Source organism: Scyliorhinus torazame, chromosome 18 (assembly GCF_047496885.1).
Source record: "Scyliorhinus torazame isolate Kashiwa2021f chromosome 18, sScyTor2.1, whole genome shotgun sequence".
In the NCBI taxonomy this organism is placed as follows: domain Eukaryota; kingdom Metazoa; phylum Chordata; class Chondrichthyes; order Carcharhiniformes; family Scyliorhinidae; genus Scyliorhinus; species Scyliorhinus torazame.
This window is the reverse complement of record NC_092724.1, coordinates 44,235,447-44,259,380: the sequence shown is the minus strand read 5'-3', so window position 1 is coordinate 44,259,380 and position 23,934 is coordinate 44,235,447. Positions and strand designations below refer to the sequence as shown.

Sequence of the window (23,934 nt, the reverse complement as noted above, 5' to 3'; positions counted from 1 at the left end):
ACAACTTCTTCCCATTTCCCTTTTAGTTCATCTACCATAGTCTCCCCTTCGTCCCTCATTTCCCTATATATATATCTGACACCTTACCATCCCCCACCCATGTCTTTGAGATCACTCTGTCCTGCAACTCTTGTGTCGGGAGCTGCGGGAATTCCCTCACCTGTTGCCTCGCAAAAGCCCTCAGTTGCATATACCTGAATGCATTCCCTTGGGGCAACCCATATTTCTCGGTCAGCGCTCCCAGACTCGCGAACTTCCCATCCACAAACAGATCTTTCAGTTGCGTTATTCCTGCTCTTTGCCACATTCCATATCCCCCATCCATTCCCCCCGGGGCAAACCTATGGTTGTTTCTTATCGGGGACCCCCCCCAAGGCTCCAGTCTTTCCCCTATGCCGTCTCCACTGTCCCCAAATCTTCAGTCTAGCCACCACCACCGGGCTTGTGGTGTAGTTCCTCGGTGAGAACGGCAATGGGGCTGTCACCATAGCCTGTAGGCTAGTCCCCCTACAGGACGCCCTCTCTAATCTCTTCCACGCCGCTCCCTCCTCCTCTCCCATCCACTTACTCACCATTGAAATATTAGCGGCCCAATAATACTCACTTAGGCTCGGTAGTGCCAGCCCCCCCCTATCCCTGCTACGCTGTAGGAATCCCTTCCTCACTCTCGGGGTCTTCCCGGCCCACACAAAACCCATGATGCTCTTTTCAATCCTTTTAAAAAAAGCCTTCGTAATCACCACCGGGAGGCACTGAAACACAAAGAGGAATCTCGGGAGGACCACCATCTTAACCGCCTGCACCCTCCCTGCCATTGACAGGGATACCATATCCCATCTCTTGAAATCCTCCTCCATCTGTTCCACCAACCGCGTTAAATTTAACCTATGCAATGTGCCCCAATTCTTAGCTATCTGGATCCCCAGGTAACGAAAGTCCCTTGTTACCTTCCTCAACGGTAGGTCCTCTATTTCTCTACTCTGCTCCCCTGGATGCACCACAAACAACTCACTTGTCCCCATGTTCAATTTATACCCTGAAAAATCCCCAAACTCCCCAAGTATCCGCATTATTTCTGGCATCCCCTCCGCCGGGTCCGCCACGTATAGTAGCAAATCGTCCGCATACAAAGATACCCGGTGCTCTTCTCCTCCCCTAAGTACTCCCCTCCACTTCTTGGAACCCCTCAACGCTATCGCCAGGGGCTCAATCGCCAGTGCAAACAATAATGGGGACAGAGGGCATCCCTGCCTTGTCCCTCTATGGAGCCGAAAATATGCAGATCCCCGTCCATTCGTGACCACGCTCGCCACTGGGGCCCTATACAACAGCTGCACCCATCTAACATACCCCTCTCCAAAACCAAATCTCCTCAACACCTCCCACAAATAATCCCACTCCACTCTATCAAATGCTTTCTCGGCATCCATCGCCACTACTATCTCCGTTTCTCCCTCTGGTGGGGCCATCATCATTACCCCTAACAACCTCCGTATATTCGTGTTCAGCTGTCTCCCCTTCACAAACCCAGTTTGGTCCTCGTGGACCACCCCCGGGACACATTCCTCTATTCTCATTGCCATTACCTTGGCCAGGACCTTGGCATCTACATTTGGGAGGGAAATAGGTCTATAGGACCCGCATTGTAGCGGGTCCTTTTCCTTCTTTAAGAGAAGCGATATCGTTGCTTCAGACATAGTCGGGGGCAGTTGTCCCCTTTCCTTTGCCTCATTAAAGGTCCTCGTCAGTACCGGGGCGAGCAAGTCCACATATTTTCTATAGAATTCGACTGGGAATCCATCCGGTCCCGGGGCCTTTCCCTCCTGCATGCTCCTAATTCCTTTCACCACTTCTTCTACCTCGATCTGTGCTCCCAGTCCCACCCTTTCCTGCTCTTCCACCTTGGGAAATTCCAGCCGATCCAAGAAGCCCATCATTCTCTCCCTCCCATCCGGGGGTTGAGCTTCATATAATTTTTTATAAAATGTCTTGAACACTCCATTCACTCTCTCCGCTCCCCGCTCCATCTCTCCTTCCTCATCCCTCACTCCCACTATTTCCCTCGCTGCTCCCCTTTTCCTCAATTGGTGTGCCAGCAACCTGCTCGCCTTCTCCCCATATTCGTACTGTACACCCTGTGCCTTCCTCCATTGTGCCTCTGCAGTGCCTGTAGTCAGCAAGTCAAATTCTACATGTAGCCTTTGCCTTTCCCTGTACAGTCCCTCCTCCGGTGCTTCCGCATATTGTCTGTCCACCCTCAAAAGTTCTTGCAGCAACCGCTCCCGTTCCTTACTCTCCTGCTTCCCTTTATGTGCCCTTATTGATATCAGCTCCCCTCTAACCACCGCCTTCAGCGCCTCCCAGACCACTCCCACCTGGACCTCCCCATTATCATTGAGTTCCAAGTACTTTTCAATGCACCCCCTCACCCTTAGACACACCCCCTCATCTGCCATTAGTCCCATGTCCATTCTCCAGGGTGGGCGCCCTCCTGTTTCCTCCCCTATCTCCAAGTCCACCCAGTGTGGAGCGTGATCCGAAATGGCTATAGCCGTATACTCCGTTCCCCTCACCTTCGGGATCAATGCCCTACCCAGCACAAAAAAGTCTATTCGCGAGTAGACTTTATGGACATAGGAGAAAAACGAGAACTCCTTACTCCTAGGTCTGCTAAATCTCCACGGGTCTACACCTCCCATCTGCTCCATAAAATCTTTAAGTACCTTGGCTGCTGCCGGCCTCCTTCCAGTCCTGGACTTCGACCTATCCAGCCCTGGTTCCAACACCGTATTAAAATCTCCCCCCATTATCAGCTTTCCCATCTCTAGGTCCGGAATGCGTCCTAGCATCCGCCTCATAAAATTGGCATCATCCCAGTTCGGGGCATATACGTTTACCAAAACCACCGTCTCCCCCTGTAGTTTGCCACTCACCATCACGTATCTGCCCCCGTTATCCGCCACTATAGTCTTTGCCTCGAACATTACCCGCTTCCCCACTAATATAGCCACCCCCCTGTTTTTCGCATCTAGCCCCGAATGGAACACCTGCCCCACCCATCCTTTGCGTAGCCTAACCTGGTCTATCAGTTTCAGGTGCGTTTCCTGTAACATAACCACATCTGCATTAAGTTTCTTAAGGTGTGCGAGTACCCGTGCCCTCTTTATCGGCCCGTTCAGCCCTCTCGCGTTCCACGTGATCAGCCGAGTTGGGGGGCTTCCTACCCCCCCCCCCCTTGTCGATTAGCCATCACCTTTTTCCAGCTCCTCACCCGGTTCCCACGCAGCTGTATCTCCCCCAGGCGGTGCCCCCCCGCCCATCCTCTCCCATACCAGCTCCCCCCTCTCCCCAGCAGCAGCAACCCAGTAATTCCCCCCTCCCACCCCCCCCCGCTAGATCCCCCGCTAGCGTAATTACTCCCCCCATGTTGCTCCCAGAAGTCAGCAAACTCTGGCTGACCTCGGCTTCTCCCCGTGACCTCGGCTCGCACCGTGCGACGCCCCCTCCTTCCTGCTTCTCTATTCCCGCCATGATTATCATAGCGCGGGAACCAAGCCCACGCTTCTCCCTTGGCCCCGCCCCCAATGGCCAACGCCCCATCTCCTCCACCTCCCCTCCTCCCCCCATCACCACCTGTGGGAGAGAGAAAAGTTACCGCATCGCAGGATTCGTACATAAAACCCCTCTTTGCCCCCCACATTCGCCCCACCACTTTGTTCGAACGTTCTTTTTAATAACCCGCTCATTCCAGTTTTTCTTCCACAATAAAAGTCCACGCTTCATCCGCCGTCTCAAAGTAGTGGTGCCTCTCTCGATATGTGACCCACAGTCTTGCCGGTTGCAGCATTCCAAATGTTATCTTCTTTTTATGAAGCACCGCCTTGGCCCGATTAAAGCTCGCCCTCCTTCTCGCCACCTCCGCACTCCAGTCTTGATAAACGCGGATCACCGCGTTCTCCCATTTACTACTCCGAGTTTTCTTCGCCCATCTAAGGACCATTTCTCTATCCTTAAACGGAGGAATCTCACCACTATGGCTCTGGGAATTTCTCCTGCTCTCGGTCCTCGCGCCATCACTCGGTATGCTCCCTCCACCTCCAACGGACCTGCCGGGGCCTCCGCTCCCATTAACGAGTGCAGCATCGTGCTCACATATGCCCCGACGTCCGCTCCCTCCACACCTTCAGGAAGACCAAGAATCCTCAGGTTGTTCCTCCTTGCGTTGTTTTCCAGTGCCTCCAACCTTTCCACACATCGTTTCTGATGTGCCTCCTGCGTTTCCGTCTTCACCACCAGGCCCTGTATATCGTCCTCATTCTCGGCTGCCTTTGCCTTCACGACCCAAAGCTCCCGCTCCTGGGTCTTTTGTTCCTCCTTTAGCCCTTCGATCGCCTGTAGTATCGGGGCCAACAACTCTTTCTTCATTTCCTTTTTGATCTCTTCCACACAGCATTTCAAGAACTCTTGTTGTTCAGGGCCCCATGTTAAACTGCCACCTTCCGACGCCATCTTGGTTTTTGCTTGCCTTCCTTGCCGCTGTTCTAAAGGATCCACTGCAATCTGGTCACTTCCCTCTCCTTTTTCCATCCGTATCCAGGGGGGATTCCCTTCTGGTTTACCGCACAGTGTTTTTAGCCGTCAAAATTGCCGTTGGGGCTCCTATCAAGAGCCCAAAAGTCCGTTTCACAGGGAGCTGCCGAAATGTGCGACTCAGCTGGTCATCGCCGCACCCGGAAGTCCCAGTATAGATATTGTTGTGCTTTCTTGGTCATAACATCGACGTGGGTGGACCAGGACAGATTGTTGGTGATGTGCACACTTAGTAATTTGAGCACAGTAAGAAGTCTTACAACACCAGGTTAAAGTCCAACAGGTTTGTTTCAAACACTAGCTTTCCGAAAGCTAGTGATTCGAAACAAACCTGTTGGACTTTAACCTGGTGTTAAGATGTCTTACTGTGCTCACCCCAGTCCAATGCCGGCATCTCTACATTCTAGTAATTTGAAGCCGTCAACCATCTCCACCTCAGCATCACTGATGTAGACAGGGATGTGAACGATACTTTGCTTCCTGAAGTCAATGACCAGCTCTTATTAGTTTTGCTAACGTTGAGGAAGAGATTGTTGTTGTTGTTACACCATGCCCTGAGGTTCTTTATCTCCCTCCTGTATTCTGACTCATCGTTGTTCGATATCCGACCCACTGCAGTTGTGTTGTCAGCAAACCTTTTTTTAAAATTTAGAGTACCCAATTCATTTTTTCCAATTAAGGGGCAATTTAGCGTGGCCAATCCACCTACCCTGCACATCTTTGGGTTCTTGGGGGTGAAACCCACGCAAACACGGGGAGAATGTGCAAACTCCACATGGACAGTGACCCAGAGCCAGGATCGAACATGGGACCTTGGCGCCGTGAGGCAGCAGGGCTAACCCACTGCGCCACCGTGCTGCCCGTGTTATCAGCAAACCTGTCGATGGAGTTGGAGCAGTCATGTTTGCTGCCTTACTGACAATTGATTTTCTGTCACTTACTTTTTCTAACATTGGACGGGGAGTTTCCACTCTTTTTTTTCTTGGGCAGGTTCGGTAACAGCGAAAGATCTCATCAGAAGTCCCAAATTGCAAGCACTTGATGCGATCGTAAAAGTAAAAGTTACAGGAACAGCTTGAATAGTATAATAGGACTGTTGCACTTGCTGGGTTGGTAGCCTTCATTCTTTGGAAGCTGGTTCTAGTGAGATCTTCAATTGTAGGGGCATTGCAACCGCTCCTGACCCTCTTCACAACTGGGCTGGATATACACCAGGACAGGTGATTGGAAAGTGGAGTCGGCATTGTTCTGTTTTGGGTTCAGGATCTGGATTGGTTTTCTTTAGGGTTTGCCTGTAACCTTAAGAATGCTACCATAGGCTGTTATTCGTAAAGAAATAAACATTTGTGTTTGTATACAGATCTATATACATCTCCTTACTCATCACCAGGTTATACTCCCCACTAGATCTCAGTCTCTTAATCATGTGACATTGCTTCACAGTTACACCAGTATCGGGTGCTCTGATGTTAACTCTTTACAGGAAGCTGGTTGACATTTTCTCCCCCCCCCCCCCCCCCCCCCACCCCCACCCCCCCCCCCCCACCACCACCACCACCACCACCACCTTAATCAGGGGACTGTATCAACTTGTAGCACCTTGGCGTCCACTCTGACTGAGATCAACCAACTGCTCGTGGAGGGATGAGCAGTGAGTCACTACGCCAGTGGTCTTCCTGTCTGGGGCTGAATAGAGCAGAGTTGTGGTTTGTTAAATTGAACAGGAATGCCCACACGTCTGAGCTCAGCAATGTAATGATGTCATGGCATTTGCTGCATAAAGGGCCAAATGTCAACTAGGTTCTACATTCTTCTCCAGTGACTTTGATTATTCTTGCGTGTATTTTTGGCTGTGGTTTTAATCTGAGCGGATACAGGCCAATGTGTCGGTGAACATCCGATGTGTATGCTGAAGCTGCTTTTACACTGCCCTTAACAGTGGGAACTTGGAATCATAGAGTCCCAACAGAGCAGAAGGAGGCCATTTGATCCATCAGGTCTGCACGGCCCTCCTACCTAGGCCCAAGCCCCTGTCCTACCTCCGTAACTTTGTAATGCAACCTAACTTTTGGGCACTATGGGGCAATTTAGCATGGCCACTCCACCTAACCTACACATATTTGGACTGTGGGTGGAAACCAAAGCACGTGGAGGAAGCCTATGCAGACACTGGGAGAGTGTGGAAACTCCGCACAGATAGTCACCCAAGGCCGGAATTGAACCAGGTCCCTGGCGGCAGTGCTAACTACGGACATCTTCCTGACACTGATGTCTCTGCACAGTGGTCTGCAGTAATAACCCCAGGCTGAGGCCTGTAGGCATGGATAGAATTAAATTGTATTTAATGTTTACACCTCATTATATGATGATAGAAACAAAGCACCACACAGCATGGGATCTTATTCAATGCAGGCAACACTGTGGGGTGTAGGATCAGTGTTGTGCGTAGTGCAACAAGATGTAACAGTCATAGTCGGCAGTGCTCCTGTGTTGGGCCCAGTCACATTTCAGATTAACAGTGAAGAACCAAAATTCCCAGATGTTTTCTGGATGAAGGAATTTCATGGTCGATGGTTAAGCCAGAAGGATGCTTGATGCAATAGGCCCTTGCACCACATAAATATGGAGGGTCAGTACTAATTCTGTTGATTTTGGATAATACTTTGCTTTGCTGCTCTCACAGCTTGTCAGCAAGACGACATCCCCAGAAATGTAGTATTCCTCAGTACTGCCCTGAACCATCAGCCCAGATAATGTACGCATATCCCGAGAGTAGGGCTGGAGCCAATGATCGTCTACTGACACCGAGGTGAAAGTGCTGTCACTGAACCAAACCGAAATATTCCATGGAATATAATAAACTTCAGCCGGAATTTTCCGTTCCTGTTCGCGCGGGTGGGTTCGGTGGCGAGGAGCAGAAAATGTCACGAGAAGGCCAAAGTCGTGTTTTACGTTGATGTATAGAAGGGAAGCGATTGTTCCCCCTCCCCCTGTCCGTGGCGGGCTGCCGGTCAGCATCACAACTTCATTGTAATAAATTAGCATCTCATTATCAGGCCCACACACCAGGATCATAGCCCCCCCCCCAAATCGGGCCCACACACCAGGATCATACTCCCCCATCAGGCCCACACACCAGGATCATACACCCTCCCCCCGCCCCCCCCCCCCCCCCCAAAAATCGGGCCCACACACCAGGATCATACTCCCCCATCGGGCTCACACACCAGGATCATACTCCCCCCCCCCCCATTGGGCCCACACCCCAGGATCATACACCCTCCCCCCCCCCCCCCCCCCCCAATCGGGCCCACACACCAGGATCATACTCCCCCATCGGGCTCACACACCAGGATCATACTCCCCCCATTGGGCCCACACACCAGGATCATATTCCCCCATTGGGCCCACACACCAGGCTCATCATCCCCCCAAAATCAGGACCATACACCAGAATCATACCCCTCCTCCATCGGGCCCATAGACAGGAATCATACCCCCCCCACATTGGGGCTCATACACCAGAATCCTACCCCCCCCCCAAAATCGGGCCCATACACCAGAATCATACCCCCCATCGAGTCCATACACCAGAATCATACCCCCCATCGAGCCCATACACCAGAATCATACCCCCCACGACAAATAATGCATGCACGGTGGTGTGGTGCCACATCAGCACACCGTACAACTGGTCCCAGAAAGCGAGCAATACTCCCAAAGGAGCTCGGAGGTAGCATGGAGAAGGGTGGCTTGGGGTGGAAAGAGGGTCATGCCATGGAGGTGCCAGGGTGTGCATCTGGGTAAAGGTTGTTTCCTGGTCTGCTTGCTGTGCGGCCTTTAGAAATAGCCCCCAAGTCGTTTCACTGAGTTGATGGCGGGCAGGCAAATCAGAGGCCACCTGCCTGCCTGCCTTTTTTTAAAATTCATTTTATTACAAACATGTATCAAAACAGGTTACAGCGAATAAACCCCCCGGGAAACATACTTCCCAACAACCAACTATACAGTCTGTACAGATTTTCCCCCTTTTTCACCCCTCCCCTCCCCGCGGCGAACAGCCAGTCAAACACAGTCACAAACATCCCCCACCTTTCCTCAAACCCCCCTGAAGGGTCCCTTAACTCATACTTTATCTTCTCTAATCGTAGGAAGTCGTACAGGTCACAAAACCAAGCCTCTACTTTGGTGGCGATGCCGACCGCCCCTCCAGCAAAATTCGCCGCCATGCAATCAGAGAAGCAAAGGCCAAGACATCGGCCTTCCCCCTCTCCATGAGCTCCGGCTTCTCTGAAACCCCAAACATCACCACCAAAGGGTCCGGGTCCACCTCCTCCTCCACTATCCTGGCTAAGACTGCGAACATTCCCACCCAGAATCTTCCCAATTATTTGCAAAATAATTGTCCAAAATTGCCCTTAGTGTTGAGTGGGGGTGTTGACCTTGGGTGGGGTGCTCTTTCCAAGAGCCGGTGCAGACTCAATGGGCCAAATGGCCTCCTTCTGCACTGTAAATTCTATGAAAAAAATTCTATGAACATGTGCACGTGATTCGCTGGTCCCCATCCACACCTCCCTCACTCTCTGCTACCCCTGAAAGAACCCACTCATTCTCGCCCGAGCGATATGCACCCTGTGCACCACCTTAAACTGTATCAGGCTCACCCTTGCACAAGAGGTGGTCCCGTTTACCCTACACAGTGCCTCACTCCAATCTCCCCAATTGATCACCCCTCCCAACTCCGCTTCCGATTTCTCCTTGATCTTCACCACCTGCTCGCCTCTTTGCTTCCCCCAGTCACTTATATGTATCCCCAATTCTTCCCTCCCCTTCCACATCCTGAAGCAGCAGTCGCTCCAGCAGGGTGGATCCCGGCCACCTAGGGAACCCCCTCCAGACCTTTCGCGCAAAGTCTCTAGCCTGCAGATACCTGAATTCGCTCCCCCTCGGCAGCTCTACCCTCTCCCTTAGCTCCTCCAGACTGGTGAAAACTTGCTCCAGACTGGTGAACCTTTGCCTGCCTGCTTTTTGTTCGAGGTCTTGCACTATATGCCGGCAAAAGCCGCCATTGCCATCAGCAGCCTCAACGCCACTTTTCCTACCTGACATCAGCCTTGGCCGATATCGTAAACTATCTCACCCTATTCAATCATTGTAGATCAGTGGTACTGTTGGTGCTTGTATCCTTCCTGAATGTTAAAATCCTGTAAATATAAATTGCAGCTGTACTTTCTCCCCTCTAACAGGGTCCTTTTTCCTTTCCTTCTCTCTAATTGATAGACTCATCAACAAAATCAGGCCCAACTCTGTGAAGAAAATCAACCATTCAGCTTTAAACTGGCATCAGGTAAAGCGTTATATTTGATTGTAATAGGAGGAGAAAGTTTGACGACATATTTGCTGGAATTCCAGCTTCTCAAAACATTAATAAAGGAAATTCCGGGTTTCTATTAGTGCGACAAAAAGAAGGTAAAGGCCAGGGAGAAGAGGCGAGCAGCCAGAGTGAACGAGTGTTAAAGGGGATGAGCTCTTGAGGCAAGGTCTCAAACTCTGTTCCAATGAGGTGATGGTTAAAGTGTTGAGCGGGACTTTGAGGGACCAAAAACAAAATGGAACTTAGATGAGAAATTCAACTTGAGCTTAAAAAATAAACAGGGAGAGTCAGAACCGCGGCCAAATCTAAATGATAAAAAATGCATTCAAATTCTTTTGCGGTTGAGAATTAATCCATTTTTGTTTTGAACAGCTGGAGAATTTGTCCAATTTTATCAAGGCGATGCAGAATTATGGTATCAAACCACACGATACATTTGAGGCAAATGACCTTTTTGAGAATGGGAATCTAACGCAGGTACAGACAGCGCTGCTGGCCCTGGCTGGAATGGTAAGTATCAGTCCAGTAGCAGCTAAAGTAATTCACTTGGCACAGATTACAGATCTGTTAGGTTGCAGCTTTCAACATTTCACCGTCTGTGCCCCCAAATCATTTGGCAGAGTCGCCTGTCACTCCCATTGCCGGTCCACCTGCGTTTGGGGGGGGGGGGGGGGGGAACATTGACAATTACCTTTCATCAGTCCTTCCATTTCATCCTCGCCTTCCTCTCCTTCCCCCCTCTCCTCCCTTACTCCAAAAAGCATTGGTGTGCGTAAAAACTGACTGTGTGCGAGTATAAAATCTTTAGAATCCCGAGAAGGCGGCACGGTAGCATAGCGGTTAGCACCGTTGCTTCACAGTTCCAGGATCCCAGGTTCGATTCCTGGCTTGGGTCACTGTCTGTTCTCCCTGTGTCTGCGTGGGTTTCCTCCAGGTGCTCCGGTTTCCTCCCACAGTCCAAAAATGTGCGGGTTAGGTGGATTGGCCATGCTAAATTGCCCTTGGTGTCCAAAAACGTTTAGGTGGGGCCACTGGGTTACGGGGATATGGTGGAGGTGTGGGCTTGGGTGGGGTACTCTTTCCAAGGGCAGGTGCAGACTCGATGGATCGAATTGGCCTCCCTCTGCACTGTAACTTCTATGTAAATTCCAAAAGTAAAGTCCACAACATGGCATACAGCACGTAGGTCCCAGTAGGGACTACTGAACATGCCGGTCCCAATCGGGCTGGAATTTAAGCATTTGTTTCACAAGCTCCAAGTACTAGGCCCTGTTTCCTCAGGGGGGGCAGCTCAAATTTCACGTGCCCCACTGGGAGATCAATTGGGTCATCCCCATGGGCCTCATGAGGGTTATTACAGTAAGGATAATTGCAGTACCCTTTGGAGTTATTTTACACCTCTGTCTTGTGCTTTTATTCCCCTTGTTTTTTTCATCTTCTGTTTCCTCCACATGACTGCTAGCTCCGTGTTGAGGTGATGGTTCCACAAGTGTCGGACCCACTTATCCTTCTCGTGATATTGGCGGGTTGTGGGTGACCTTCTCAATCATCAGTCTTGCCCCTTACTCAACACAGACCTGGAATCTTGTACCATTATAGCCCATTTGAACCTGGGCTCTGCATTTGCCCTTGAGGCATTAGGGGATCAAATAAAATATTTATTTAAGCATTGATCCCTGGAAACTTAAAAAGGGTCAGAGTTCAGAGAGTCTGTGATATCAAGGCCACTTTCGGTTATGGAGATTTCCTCATTGTGTTGCCATAGACCGCTGGAGGAGTGTGAATGAAAATTGAGCTGTATAGTGCGGGGCAGCAGCCATGATATAATGGCAGGCTAGTGGAGCACAGTTAATTGGGCCAAATGGCCGGTATCTGTATTCCGAATCGTTAAATAATATTCAGTCTCTTCTCACCCTAGGCGAAAACAAAAGGAATGAATGCCGGAGTTGATATTGGTGTCAAATATGCCGACAAACAGCAGCGCTCTTTCAATCAGGAGACATTGAATGCAGGACAATGTGTCATTGGACTTCAGGTATTAATTCGGGACTTTTATGTATGTTTTTTATTATTAAGGGGCAATTTAGTGTGGCCAATCTACCTACCCTGCACATCTTTGGGTTGTGGGGGTGAGATCCACACAGGCATGGGGAGAATGTGCAAACTCCACATGGACCGTGACCCAGGGCTAGGATCGAACCCAGGTCCTCGGTGGCATGAGGCAAACATTTATGTATGTTATTGCAAAGACTTCTGATGGGAATGAACTGTTGGAACCATACAGAGTAGGACGTTCTGGTGTCAGACCCCAGCCGTGATAACAATAAGGATGATATTAGCTTTGTATTTCAGTTTGGGCTGCTACTCTCGATCACTGTACAGCAATCCATGCTGAAAAATTCATGTGTGCGGACATTGGGTGAGGATAGTTTGTGGACTTGGCTTTGATATTCCTGCAGTTGAAAAACTTAATGACCCCTGCCTCTGAGCGTTGCATGTGGATAATGGCCATTGGTCGAGGGACTGAGGGGAACCTGGTGTCCGTGTAATCCAACCCGAATCAGTGTCTTCAGGAAAGGAGGGGAGAAAACAAATCGAATGTGCAAACAAGAATGTGCTGCACGTGTTTGTAATAGTCTCTCTCTGGTTGGCTGTCTCTCATCCATCTATGCATTGTGTTCATGGTGTCTTTGCTATAGATGGGGACCAATAAATGTGCCAGCCAGACTGGAATGAGTGCCTATGGTACCAGACGACATCTTTATGATCCAAGATCCCAAATTCCTGCTTCAATGGACCAGTCTACTATTAGTTTACAGATGGGGACCAACAAAGGAGCAAGTCAGGTTTGTGCCACATGTTAAGTTAACAATTGAAAACCGGGAAGCAAAAGTCCAATCTTCAGCTATGACCGTATGCACGGATCAGAGGTGGCTCCGTGACTGGACTCTCACCTCGGAGTCAGAAGGTTGCGAGTTTGTGCCCCACGCACTTCAGAGCCTTGAGCATCAAGTCTGGGCTGACATTCTGATGCCATACTGGGGAGAATGTTGAACTGTCAGGCGCCATGGTTCAGACCAGGCCTTAAAATGGGGCCCAATTTTCCCTCTCCGGATACCCAAAGACCTATTGATCTTCATCTTGAATAAACTCTCTTTGAGCAGCCACAGCCCACTGCGATAAAGATTCACAACGCCATACAAAGACATTTCTCCTCGCCCTAGTCCTAAATGGCAGACCCAATATATTGTATTAGAATGTTGTTGAACAACTCCCATTGAGCATGTGCATCCCCCCCCCCCCCCCCCCCCCCCCACCCCCCGACTCCTACCTCCTGCCCAACTTCTCGCCATGTCCCTCAATCCTTTCACTCTCACTAATGTTTGGCTATTTCTTGATCTCCAAGATGCCAGGGAAGCCGACGATCTGCTTTCATCTGCTTCCCCCGTATTTTACTTCAGGGTCTGATTATTCTTGAAGTAATTTTTTTCCCCCTAGAATTCCTTTCTTATTCCAAGTGGGGTGGTTTTATTTTTTTCTCCCTCCTGTTATAAGACAACATTAATCCTGGTTGGCTGTCCTTGGGCAGACTGTTGCTGTTGATATGCAGTTTCTGCCCATTTGTAATTTGAACAATAACCTTTTCTCCCCCCCCCCCCCCCCCCCCCCACTCTCGTTCAGGCTGGGATGACTGCACCAGGCACCCGAAGACCCATTTACGATAAGAAGCTGTGCACTGAACAGTGCGACAACAGTACCGCTTCTCTGCAAATGGGCAGCAACCAAGGAGCCACCCAGAGCGGCACCAACTTTGGCCTAGGTCGCCAGATCTACGATCCCAAGTATTGTTCAAATGCTGGGCCTGGACTGAATGGAAGCAATTTGGATTACAATGCAGAGCACGGCCCAGAAAGCCGTGCTGACTTATCCTGAACAATACGAGTGAACCCATCACGGAACGTGGTAATGATGGGAAAAAAAGTGACTCCCTGTCTAACTTCTACATACGGTCAACTGCTCAAGGCTAAAATCCCCAATATCATATACGGACTGTTCCCAAACGTCTCTCCATTTCTGATTTTTACGTTAATGGATGTGACCATAAATTGATTTACATGCTTTTGAATCTGTGAATTTTTAACTTGCATTTTAACCCTGCTATGATTGAGCAAAGGTGAATGTTGTTTCTTTTTTTAAAGTCCGTTTCTTCAAAAAAAAAAATGAAAGCAAGGTTTCTTTGGAGTCGATTTGAAATCGGCTGACACTGGAGAAGGAAAGTGGGAAGGGCTGGGGGGGGGAAATATTTTTAGTTTCAGTAATAAAAAAGCAGCAGCAAAGTATGATGCTGCTTAAATAGTATTTAGAGAGTGCCCTCCGACCCACTTCAGTAATTGTGACTCATCGCCATTATTGTTTCCATTAACAGTTTAGCACAGCATGTCTTATGTATTTTCTTTTACACAAATATCCTCTCTTCCCAGAAGAAAGTGAGAATGTTCCAGAATTCCAATGTCCCCCAAAGACCAATCGCTCATGCGAGCAGGCTGGGTGGGAAAATGCAGCCACCTGTTTCCAATTTTTCCACCCTGCCAACTCCAATAACGTTCCAAGGCCATTGCGTTTACATTTTCTTTTTGTTGTTGTTGCTTTTAAAAACAAACTGGATTCTTTTCAAATCTGACTAACATTCCAGAGGATTAGGAGTGTGGAGATTGTGAACCCTCAGGACGAAGCCTTGCGCAATGCTTGGGGCCCGTGAGCTGCCGAGCTTTGGTTTACCCATACAGGAGCGAGGCGGATACTTTTACGGTGAAAATGTTTTTTTTCTCCACTCAATGTCTGGTCTCACGATTTTGACTAATATCTTTTTTACAAAGCTTGGACTGTGGTTATTACTGAGCCTGTTGACTGGCAGTACTTAATCATGTGTGATTCGCTTAACGTGCGACACTCTTCATAGCATCCTGCTCGACGTCTGCAACCCCTTCCCATGCATGTGTGGCCATTAGTAGTATAATTAATAGCTATAGCTTCAGATACCCAATTTGGGAGCACAGGAACCTGACCTGAACTGGGGCATTTTACATTATGATGTTATCATATACCGACCAGTCCACATGGCTGTAATCCTGGTATTAAGACCATTAGGAATGTTTGTAGAAGGCAGTACTTGCACGTCATGTGGTATTGGCAATGTCAGAAAACCCACAGACAGAGAGAATAACTGCCACGTCCCCACTGAAGTATCCTGAAAATAATATCCACATCCAGGGGCAGGGAGCTATGTCAGCATCATTTTCATTCGACTCTTTGGAGAATAATTCTTCCCAACAGCCACCCTTGATTTTATATCACAAAATTAAGGGCGTCAACTCTAGGAAAATCTGTCCGATTGACTTTACTCCATTTTCCCATGTATTCTGCTGAACAGAACATTGAACTGCTCCTATACAATAGAGAACGCCGTCTCTTACATACTTTACAGTCTCTCTTTTTTTTCTCTCTCTCTCTCCCGTGTGGATCAATCATCACCAGTGAAGTGTGCCCTGTATTTTGTATGCAGATTATTTGTAACTTTTTAGTTATTAAATGTTTTTGTCATTTTCCTTGTGCAGTTTTATTTGACAGCATTTGTTTCACATTTGCAACTTCTAATGTACAAGTGAGATCTCTTGTGACATTGCTCTGGATAGCTGAGCGTCTCACCCCATTGGTTGAGGTAATTAACTATTAACCTGGCTGTCCCTTCGAAGACCCAACTACTCCAAATGGGCAAACTCGAGTAACTGTGTTCAGCACGTTTAAAATCCTTACAGTCAGAGGGCAATTGTAATTGTTTGTAAATATCAGGCTGGGGTGAAAATTATCACATTCTTTTGTGTCTGTGAGGAAGATTGATGATGGATGCGGATGACCAACATGTGTCTGGCGGGTGACAGATGCAAAATAAACTTTTTGGTCAGTCATTGTCTTAAGGTTTGGCATTTCCAAGAATGCCCCAAAGTCCAAGTTACAGTTCCTTGGTGGAAAGGAAATTACTTGTGTGTTGTGTTTACTTGATGACAATTAAGCTTTATGATCTTAACTGTAGGATAATACATTGTAGAAAATGTGTATAAACAAATGTTCACGCATCTGTTGCATGCTTACATTATTGTCTAATAGCAGCACAGTGGTTAGCACTGTTGCTTCACAGGGCCAGGGATCTGTGGTCGATTCCCCGCTTGGGTCACTGTCTGTGCGGAGTCTGCACGTTCTCCCTGTGTCTGCGTGGGTTTCCTCCGGGCGCTCTGGTTTCCTCCCACAAGTCCCGAAAGACGTGCTGTTGGGTGAATTGGACATTCTGAATTCTCCCTCGTTGTACCCGAACAGATGCCGGAGTGTGGCGAGTAGGAGATTTTCACAGTAACTTCATTGCAGTGCTACTGTAAGCCTACTTGTGACACTTAATAAAGATTATTATTCTTATAACTTGACAGGAGCATCTCCCCCATTATCCTTACTCCCTAGCTTTCCCCTCTTTGCTGGAGGGACATTGACTCCCGTTGCTTGCCTTTCATTCACTAACCTTTCATTCACTAACCTATCTGAATGGCTGTTCTTCACATCTAAACAAAATGGGGTATATCAAAGGGCTATTTAACCCCAGAGGGCATCATCCACATCCAATCCTGTTGTCACACACACTTGCCGGTGGGATCACAGACTAGAAACCTCGCTGTGATTGTCCCCTTTCGAACATTGGCATGGAAGTCAATTGTTGAACTCCAAGCTGAATTCTTCATGACACAGGATTAAACCTGGTCCCTTCCCACTTGTTCTTGGGATGCGAGCTTGGCTGTACTTCTCGCTGTTGTTTTCCATAGATGTTGCAGGTGGACCCTTTTTCAGTTGACATTGTGGTTTTAGAGACGATCCAGGATTTTGACTCCATGATAATGAAGGAATAGTGGTCCATCTCCATCAAAGAACAGTTCCTCTATGGTAGAGGAGGAGGCGTTTAGGGTTGTGATAGTAAGGGTGGATATGTGGGCAAATAGACCTCCAATGCTCCAGATCTTTGGGCAATGTAGCAAAGGAGATTCCAGGTGTGAGTCAGCATTTGGCTATTTACAGCATCACAGCGGAGCCCAAATTATATCCCAACAGATACTTTCCAGCAGAAGTAATTAGGTAGTGAACATGTGCAAGAACCCCAGCAGATTTCCCTACCCCCACTCATCACAGCCCATTGATGCGGAGGCCAAATACAACATCTGGGCGAAGTGAGAAAGTGCAGCATACATCGGGGATAATTGCCAAAATCCTCCTGGAATGTTAGTTAAGAATTCTGAATATTCTCTATCATAATAGGTTCTCTGTCATCTCAAATATTCCAGTTTCCCCAAAACAAGATGAAAGGCCTCAGCTGCATTGGAGGGTTAAAGGAGAGAAGACTCAGTAAGGTTGACAGCCACTGGAAAGTCAGGTTACTCATTCTCTGGGTTCATTTCTGAAGTATGGTCAGTTGAATTAGATTGCAAAGAGTAGTTGTGGAACTAGTTCTCTGCCAAGAATCTGTGCCTTCCACGCTAATAGAGAGCAGATGGAGAAAACAAACTGTGACTGCAGCGCAGCAACCTTCATCTGATGGTTATTTCCAGACCTTGCTTTTACATCCGATAACACCAGGAAATTAAAACTCGGCTGGATAATAATGAAATTGACCGGGTGACTTGAGATAAGCGGTTGGCAGTACATCTGAAGCAAGGGCAAGGACTCCAGTAAGTGGATTGTGATATCAAAGGCCTTCCAGCACATGTCCAACAATGGGTGACAACCTGCTCGAGCTGCCCGCCTGGTAACCTGCAGGGAATCAAGTCACTCGTCTTCATTAAAGGCGTTGAACCACAATTACTGGCCTAACAGGGAGTGAGACTTCATTTTGTCTGTGTTGCAAACAGCATTCAGTTTGCACCAAGTGTTATGGACTGGAGCCTCGACCTTTCACTTAGATTAGCTTCATCTGCAGTGACTACGCTGCTGCTTTCTTGAATTTTGGCTGATTTCCTCCCTCGGCCATCCCCGCTCCTCAATGCTGCTGAATCCTGTTCCATGGTTTCCCAATAGCCTGTTATTTTTATGTATATCCAGGAGAGGTTAGGTTATTTCCTTGTTACACTGAGAGTTGTTCACACATAGGACTCTATCGGGAACTGAAATGAAGGCAAAATCCATTATCATTATTCCAAGAGAAGTGGATACTGTCATGTGAGTACCTTTACGAAATGGGTGTTAGTCAGTGATGTCAGAGTGTGGGTGGAGCTGGGCTGTCTGACAGCTTTTTACTTTTGTTTTAGGCTGTTTGCTGCAGGGTGTGATTTAGTTTTGTTTTCAGTGTTGGAGCTGAAGCCAGACAAAGCAGGCGTACTGTTGTTCTCTCTGCCATGAAAAGACTATCACTTGATCATTTAGTGAATTCAGAATTATAAATGTTCTCAGTAGTGAATGTAAACCTAATGTGTTTCTGTTGAAAGGTGTTTCTTTTGTCTTCTGGATGTTGTTTGGGAAGTTATTAAGGATTACTTAGTGCTGTATTCTTTGGGGGTTGTATTTGAATTGATGGTTGCTAAGATGTTCACTATGTTTTAAAATGGTTAACTTGAGTTCATAGAATAAACATTGTTTTGCTTTAAAAAGTACTTTCCCATTTCTGCTGTACCACACCTGTAGAGTGGGCCGTGTGCTCCCCATATCACAATCTATTAAAAGTTGTGGGTCAGGTGAACTCCATGATACACTTTGGGGTTCTCTAAACCCTGGCCCATAACAATGCATATTTGGAAAAGATATTAAAATAATGGGCGCTAACGGCCTGGTTGAACCCAACTTGGGACGCAACAAGTGCCGGTAAATCTCGCAAGAGGCCTCTAGCGAGACTTACAAAGCTCGATACACCTTGAGAGAACTAACGAGATCTTGCAAGGCATCGCTATCTGGATCCCACCCCAATGGGCAGGATCCAGATTTGCATATTTAAGTGTGCCGTTAAGTTCACTTAAATAATCATGAGTTTTGTGTGGGCCGGGAAGACCCCGAGAGTGAAGAAGGGATTCTTACAGCGTAGTAGGGATAGGGGGGGGCTGGCACTACCGAGCCTAAGTGAGTACTACTGGGCCGCCAATATCTCAATGGTGTGTAAGTGGATGGGAGAAGAGGAGGGTGCGGCGTGGAAGAGACTGGAGAGGGCGTCCTGTAGGGGGACTAGCCTACAAGCTATGGTGACGGCCCCATTGCCGTTCTCACCGAAGAAATACACCACAAGCCCGGTGGTGGTGGCTACTTTGAAAATTTGGGGACAGTGGAGACGGCACAGGGGAAAGACGGGAGCCTTGGTGGGGTCCCCGATAAGAAATAATCATAGGTTTGCCCCGGGGAGAACGGATGGGGGATTTGGAATATGGCAAAGAGCAGGAGTAACACAATTGAAAGATCTGTTTGTGGATGGGAAGTTTGCAAGTCTGGGAGCGCTGACCGAGAAATATGGGGTGCCCCAAGGGAATGCATTCAGGTATATGCAACTAAGGGCTTTTGCGAGGCAACAGGTGAGGGAATTCCTGCAGCTCCCGACGCAGGAGGTGCAGGACAGAGTGATCTCAAAGACATGTGTGGGGGACGGTAAGGTGTCAGATATATATAGGGAAATGAGGGACGAGGGGGAGATTATGGTAGATGAGCTGAAAGGGAAATGGGAAGACGAGCTGGGGGAGGAGATTGAGGAGGGGCTGTGGGCGGATGCCCTAAGTAGGGTACACTCATCGTCCTCGTGTGCCAGGCTAAGCCTTCTACAATTCAAGGTGTTACACAGAGCGCATATGACTGGAGCACGGCTCAGTAAATTTTCTGGGGTGGAAGATAGGTGTGCGAGGTGCTCGAGAAGCCCAGCAAATCATACCCACATGTTCTGGTCATGTCTGCACTACAGGGGTTTTGGGTGGGGGTGACAAAGGTGCTTTCGAAAGTAGTGGGGGTCCGGGTCGAACCAAGCTGGGGGTTGGCTATATTTGGGGTTGCAGAAGAGCCGGGAGTGCAGGAGGTGAGAGAGGCTGATGTTTTGGCCTTTGCGTCCCTAGTAGCCCGGCGCAGGATACTGTTGATGTGGAAGGAAGCCAAGCCCCTGGGGGTGGAGACCTGGATAAATGACATGGCAGGGTTTATAAAGCTGGAACGGATTAAGTTCGTCCTAAGGGGATCGGCTCAAGGGTTCACCAGGCGGTGGCAACCGTTCGTCGAGTACCTCACAGAAAGATAGAGGGAATGGAAAAGAAGAAGGCAGCAGCAGCAGCCCAGGGGGGGGGGGGGGGGGGGGGGGAGGAACCAGAAGGACTCTCAGGCCCGTTAGTATATATGCATAATATGTATAGGTTGTTGATATAGTTAATTGTATATTGGACTGTCAAATCATATTTTTGGAGAGTGTTTATCTGAGACAAGGCAGTTGCCATTTAGAGTTAGTTTTCGTTTTTTGTTAGATATTATTTATTTTTTGTTTATAAAACAGGCCATTGTTATTTATACTGTTATATTACTGTGTAAAGGATACACAATGTACTGTGATGGTTGGCCAAAAATTTTCAATAAAATATATTTAAAAAAAAAAGTTCACTTAAATCTGCTCGCGTCAGAGTAGCCGGAGCTACCCAAGGCGCGGGACTTAACAGCCTCGCCTCAGAGACCCCGAGTCGGTTCAGTTTATGGACCTGGGACCCTGGAGCTGTGAAGCAACTGTGCTACCGTGCTGCCCTGGCGGGAAACACCCCGCTAAAAATGCCTCAAACCAGACTCTGGTTTAATTTCCATTAAATCGCACCCAATATGTTTGAAGGGCAGGGAAGTTAAGTTTTAACTCGGTGAAGCACAATGCATGGCCAATCTGCCTCAACCTGGGCTAAAAAGAAAATCCAAATCACCAAAAACAGGACATATCTAAGTGGCTAATAACATCCCATCAAGCACCTCAAAGTGACGGAAGGAGTAATCAACAGCATCAAGCCTCACCTCTGCATTAATTACCCGCTCGGTGACAGTCTATTTAATTTCTACCAGGCTCCAGTCTTCTTGGGAGCCTGGATCCAGGCAGGAGCAAGCTGCATAGCACAGAAGAGGTGAAAGTCACCCCTGTCAACAGCAAGGCAGATTCCAACCTTGTGTGTATATATTGTCAACTATACTGAAGTCAATGGATGGGAAACCAGTGCAGTGGCTGGTTCTATAAGCTGGCACAAGGAAAGATAACGGTGACTGTCGGAGACCAAGGATACTGCTGTAGAAATTCCCTGCAAGTCCAATGAGGTGATAATTCTAGAGTCTTCAGCTCCATTTCAACTCCTGCAATCATAGAGCTGGGTAAAAGCAGCATGCAGAGCAGGGTATAGCCAATGACCGGCTTGAACGGGCAAGTGGCAAATCACATATTAGTGCGCTGATCAGAGCAGGAACTGATCATTGGACTCGGGGAATTTTGAAGCTGTTACGTTTTGCATTTTCTGACTAAGTCAGCAGGGTCATTTTCGCTTGCCACTTATTCCACAAACGACTTTATTCCACTTTGTGTGAAAACATTCCCTCAGAATTCCCCAATACGTCATCCGCCTTCTTCTTGAGTTCTCTGCCCAAAGACAGGTCTGACCCACAGCTCCACAACTTCAATCGCAGATAGGGCAAGGAGGAAAATTCAACTCGGAGACATGGATAGAGCAGGGACAGGAATGGTTGTTGCAGGTGTCGGGGTTTAGATATTTCAGTAAGCTCAGGGAAGGTGGTAAAAGAGGGGGAGGGGTGGCATTGTTAGTCAAGGACAGTATTACGGTGGCAGAAAGGACGTTTGATGAGGACTCGTCTACTGAGGTAGTATGGGCTGAGGTTCGAAACGGGAAAGGAGGGGTCACCCTGTTCGGGGTTTTCTATAGGCCTCCGAAAAGTTCCAGAGATGTAGAGGAAAGGATTGCAAAGATGATTCTGGATAGGAGTGAAAGCAACAGTGTAGTTGTTATGGGGGACTTTAATGTTCCAAATATTGACTGGAAACGCTATAGTTCGAGTACTTTAGATGGGTCCGTTTTTGTCCAATGTGTGCAGGAGGGTTTCCTGACACAGTATGTAGATAGGCCAACGAGAGGCGAGGTCATATTGGATTTGGTACTGGGTAATGAACCAGGACAGGTGTTAGATTTGGAGGTAGGTGAGCACTTTGGTGATAGTAACCACAGTTCGATTATGTTTACTTTAGTGATGGAAAGGGATAGGTATATACAGCAGGGCAAGAGTTATATCTGGGGGAAAGGCAATTATGATGAGATGAGGCGAGACTTAGGATGCATCGGATGGAGAGGAAAACTGCAGGGGATGGGCACACTGGAAATGTGGAGCTTGTTCAAGGAACAGCTACTGCGTGCCCTTGATAAGTATGTACCTGTCAGGCAGGGAGGAAGTGGTCGAGCGAGGGAACTGTGGTTTTCTAAAGCAGTCAAAACACTTGTCAAGAGGCAGAAGGAGGCTTATGTAAAGATGAGACATGAAGGTTCAGTTAGGGCGCTCGAGAGTTACAAGTTAGCTAGGAAGGACTTAAAGAGAGAGCTAAGAAGAGCCAGGAGGGGACATGAGAAGTCTTTGGCAGGTAGGATCAAGGGGCAGCACGGTAGCATTGTGGATAGCACAATTGCTTCACAGCTCCAGGGTCCCAGGTTCGATTCCGGCTTGGATCACTGTCTGTGCGGAGTCTGCACATCCTCCCCGTGTGTGCATGGGTTTCCTCCAGGTGCTCCGGTTTCCTCCCACAGTCCAAAGATGTGCAGGTTAGGTGGATTGGCCATGATAAATTGCCCTTAGTGTCCAAAATTGCCCTTAGTGTTGGGTGGGGTTACTGGATTATGGGGATAGGGTGGAGGTGTTGACCTTGGGTAGGGTGCTCTTTCCAAGAGCCGGTGCAGACTCGATGGGCCGAATGGCCTCCTTCTGCACTGTAAATTCTATGATAACCCTAAAGCTTTCTATAGATATGTCAGGAATAAAAGAATGACTAGGGTAAGAGTAGGGCCAGTCAAGGACAGTAGTGGGAAGTTGTGCGTGGAGTCCGAGGAGATGGGAGAGGTGCTGAATGAATATTTTTTGTCAGTATTCACACAGGAAAAAGACAATGTTGTCGAGGAGAATACTGAGATTCAGGCTACTAGACTAGAAGGGCTTGAGGTTCATAAGGAGGAGGTGTTAGCAATTCTGGAAAGTGTGAAAATAGATAAATCACCTGGGCCGGATGGGATTTATCCTAGGATTCTCTGGGAAGCTAGGGAAGAGATTGCTGAGCCTTTGGCCTTGATCTTTAAGTCATCTTTGTCCACAGGAATAGTGCCAGAAGACTGGAGGATAGCAAATGTTGTCCCCTTGTTCAAGAAGGGGAGTAGAGACAACCCAGTAACTATAGACCAGTGAGCCTTACTTCTGTTGTGGGCAAAATCTTGGAAAGGTTTATAAGAGATAGGATGTATAATCATCTGGAAAGGAATAATTTGATTAGAGATAGTCAACATGGTTTTGTGAAGGGTAGGTCATGCCTCACAAACCTTAGTGAGTTCTTTGAGAAGGTGACCAAACAGGTGGATGAGGGTAAAGCAGTTGATGTAGTGTATATGAATTTCAGTAAAGCGTTTGATAAGGTTCCCCACGGTAGGCTACTGCAGAAAATACAGAGGCATGGGATTCAGGGTGATTTAGCAGTTTGGATCAGAAATTGGCTAGCTGGAAGAAGACAAAGGGTGGTAGTTGATGGGAAATGTTCAGACTGGAGTCCAGTTACTAGTGGTGTACCACAAGGATCTGTTTTGGGGCCACTGCTGTTGGTCATTTTTATAAATGACCTGGAGGAGGGCGTAGAAGGATGGGTGAGTAAATTTGCAGATGACACTAAAGTCGGTGGAGTTGTGGACAGTGCGGAA

General features: G+C 48.1%; 1 protein-coding gene across 1 annotated transcript in view; it reads left to right on the top strand.

The window, feature by feature from the left end:
• The window catches only part of LOC140395178 (calponin-2-like), a 54,223-nt gene extending 38,653 nt beyond the window's left edge, over window positions 1-15,570 (top strand). The window contains exons 3-7 of the mRNA XM_072482685.1: window positions 9,871-9,937; window positions 10,337-10,474; window positions 11,883-11,999; window positions 12,664-12,810; window positions 13,646-15,570. Of these exons, the coding sequence (XP_072338786.1) occupies window positions 9,871-9,937; window positions 10,337-10,474; window positions 11,883-11,999; window positions 12,664-12,810; window positions 13,646-13,897 (721 nt within the window). The 3' untranslated portion in view covers window positions 13,898-15,570. The remainder of the gene's footprint in view (window positions 1-9,870; window positions 9,938-10,336; window positions 10,475-11,882; window positions 12,000-12,663; window positions 12,811-13,645) is intronic.
• Window positions 15,571-23,934: the final 8,364 nt, after the last annotated feature.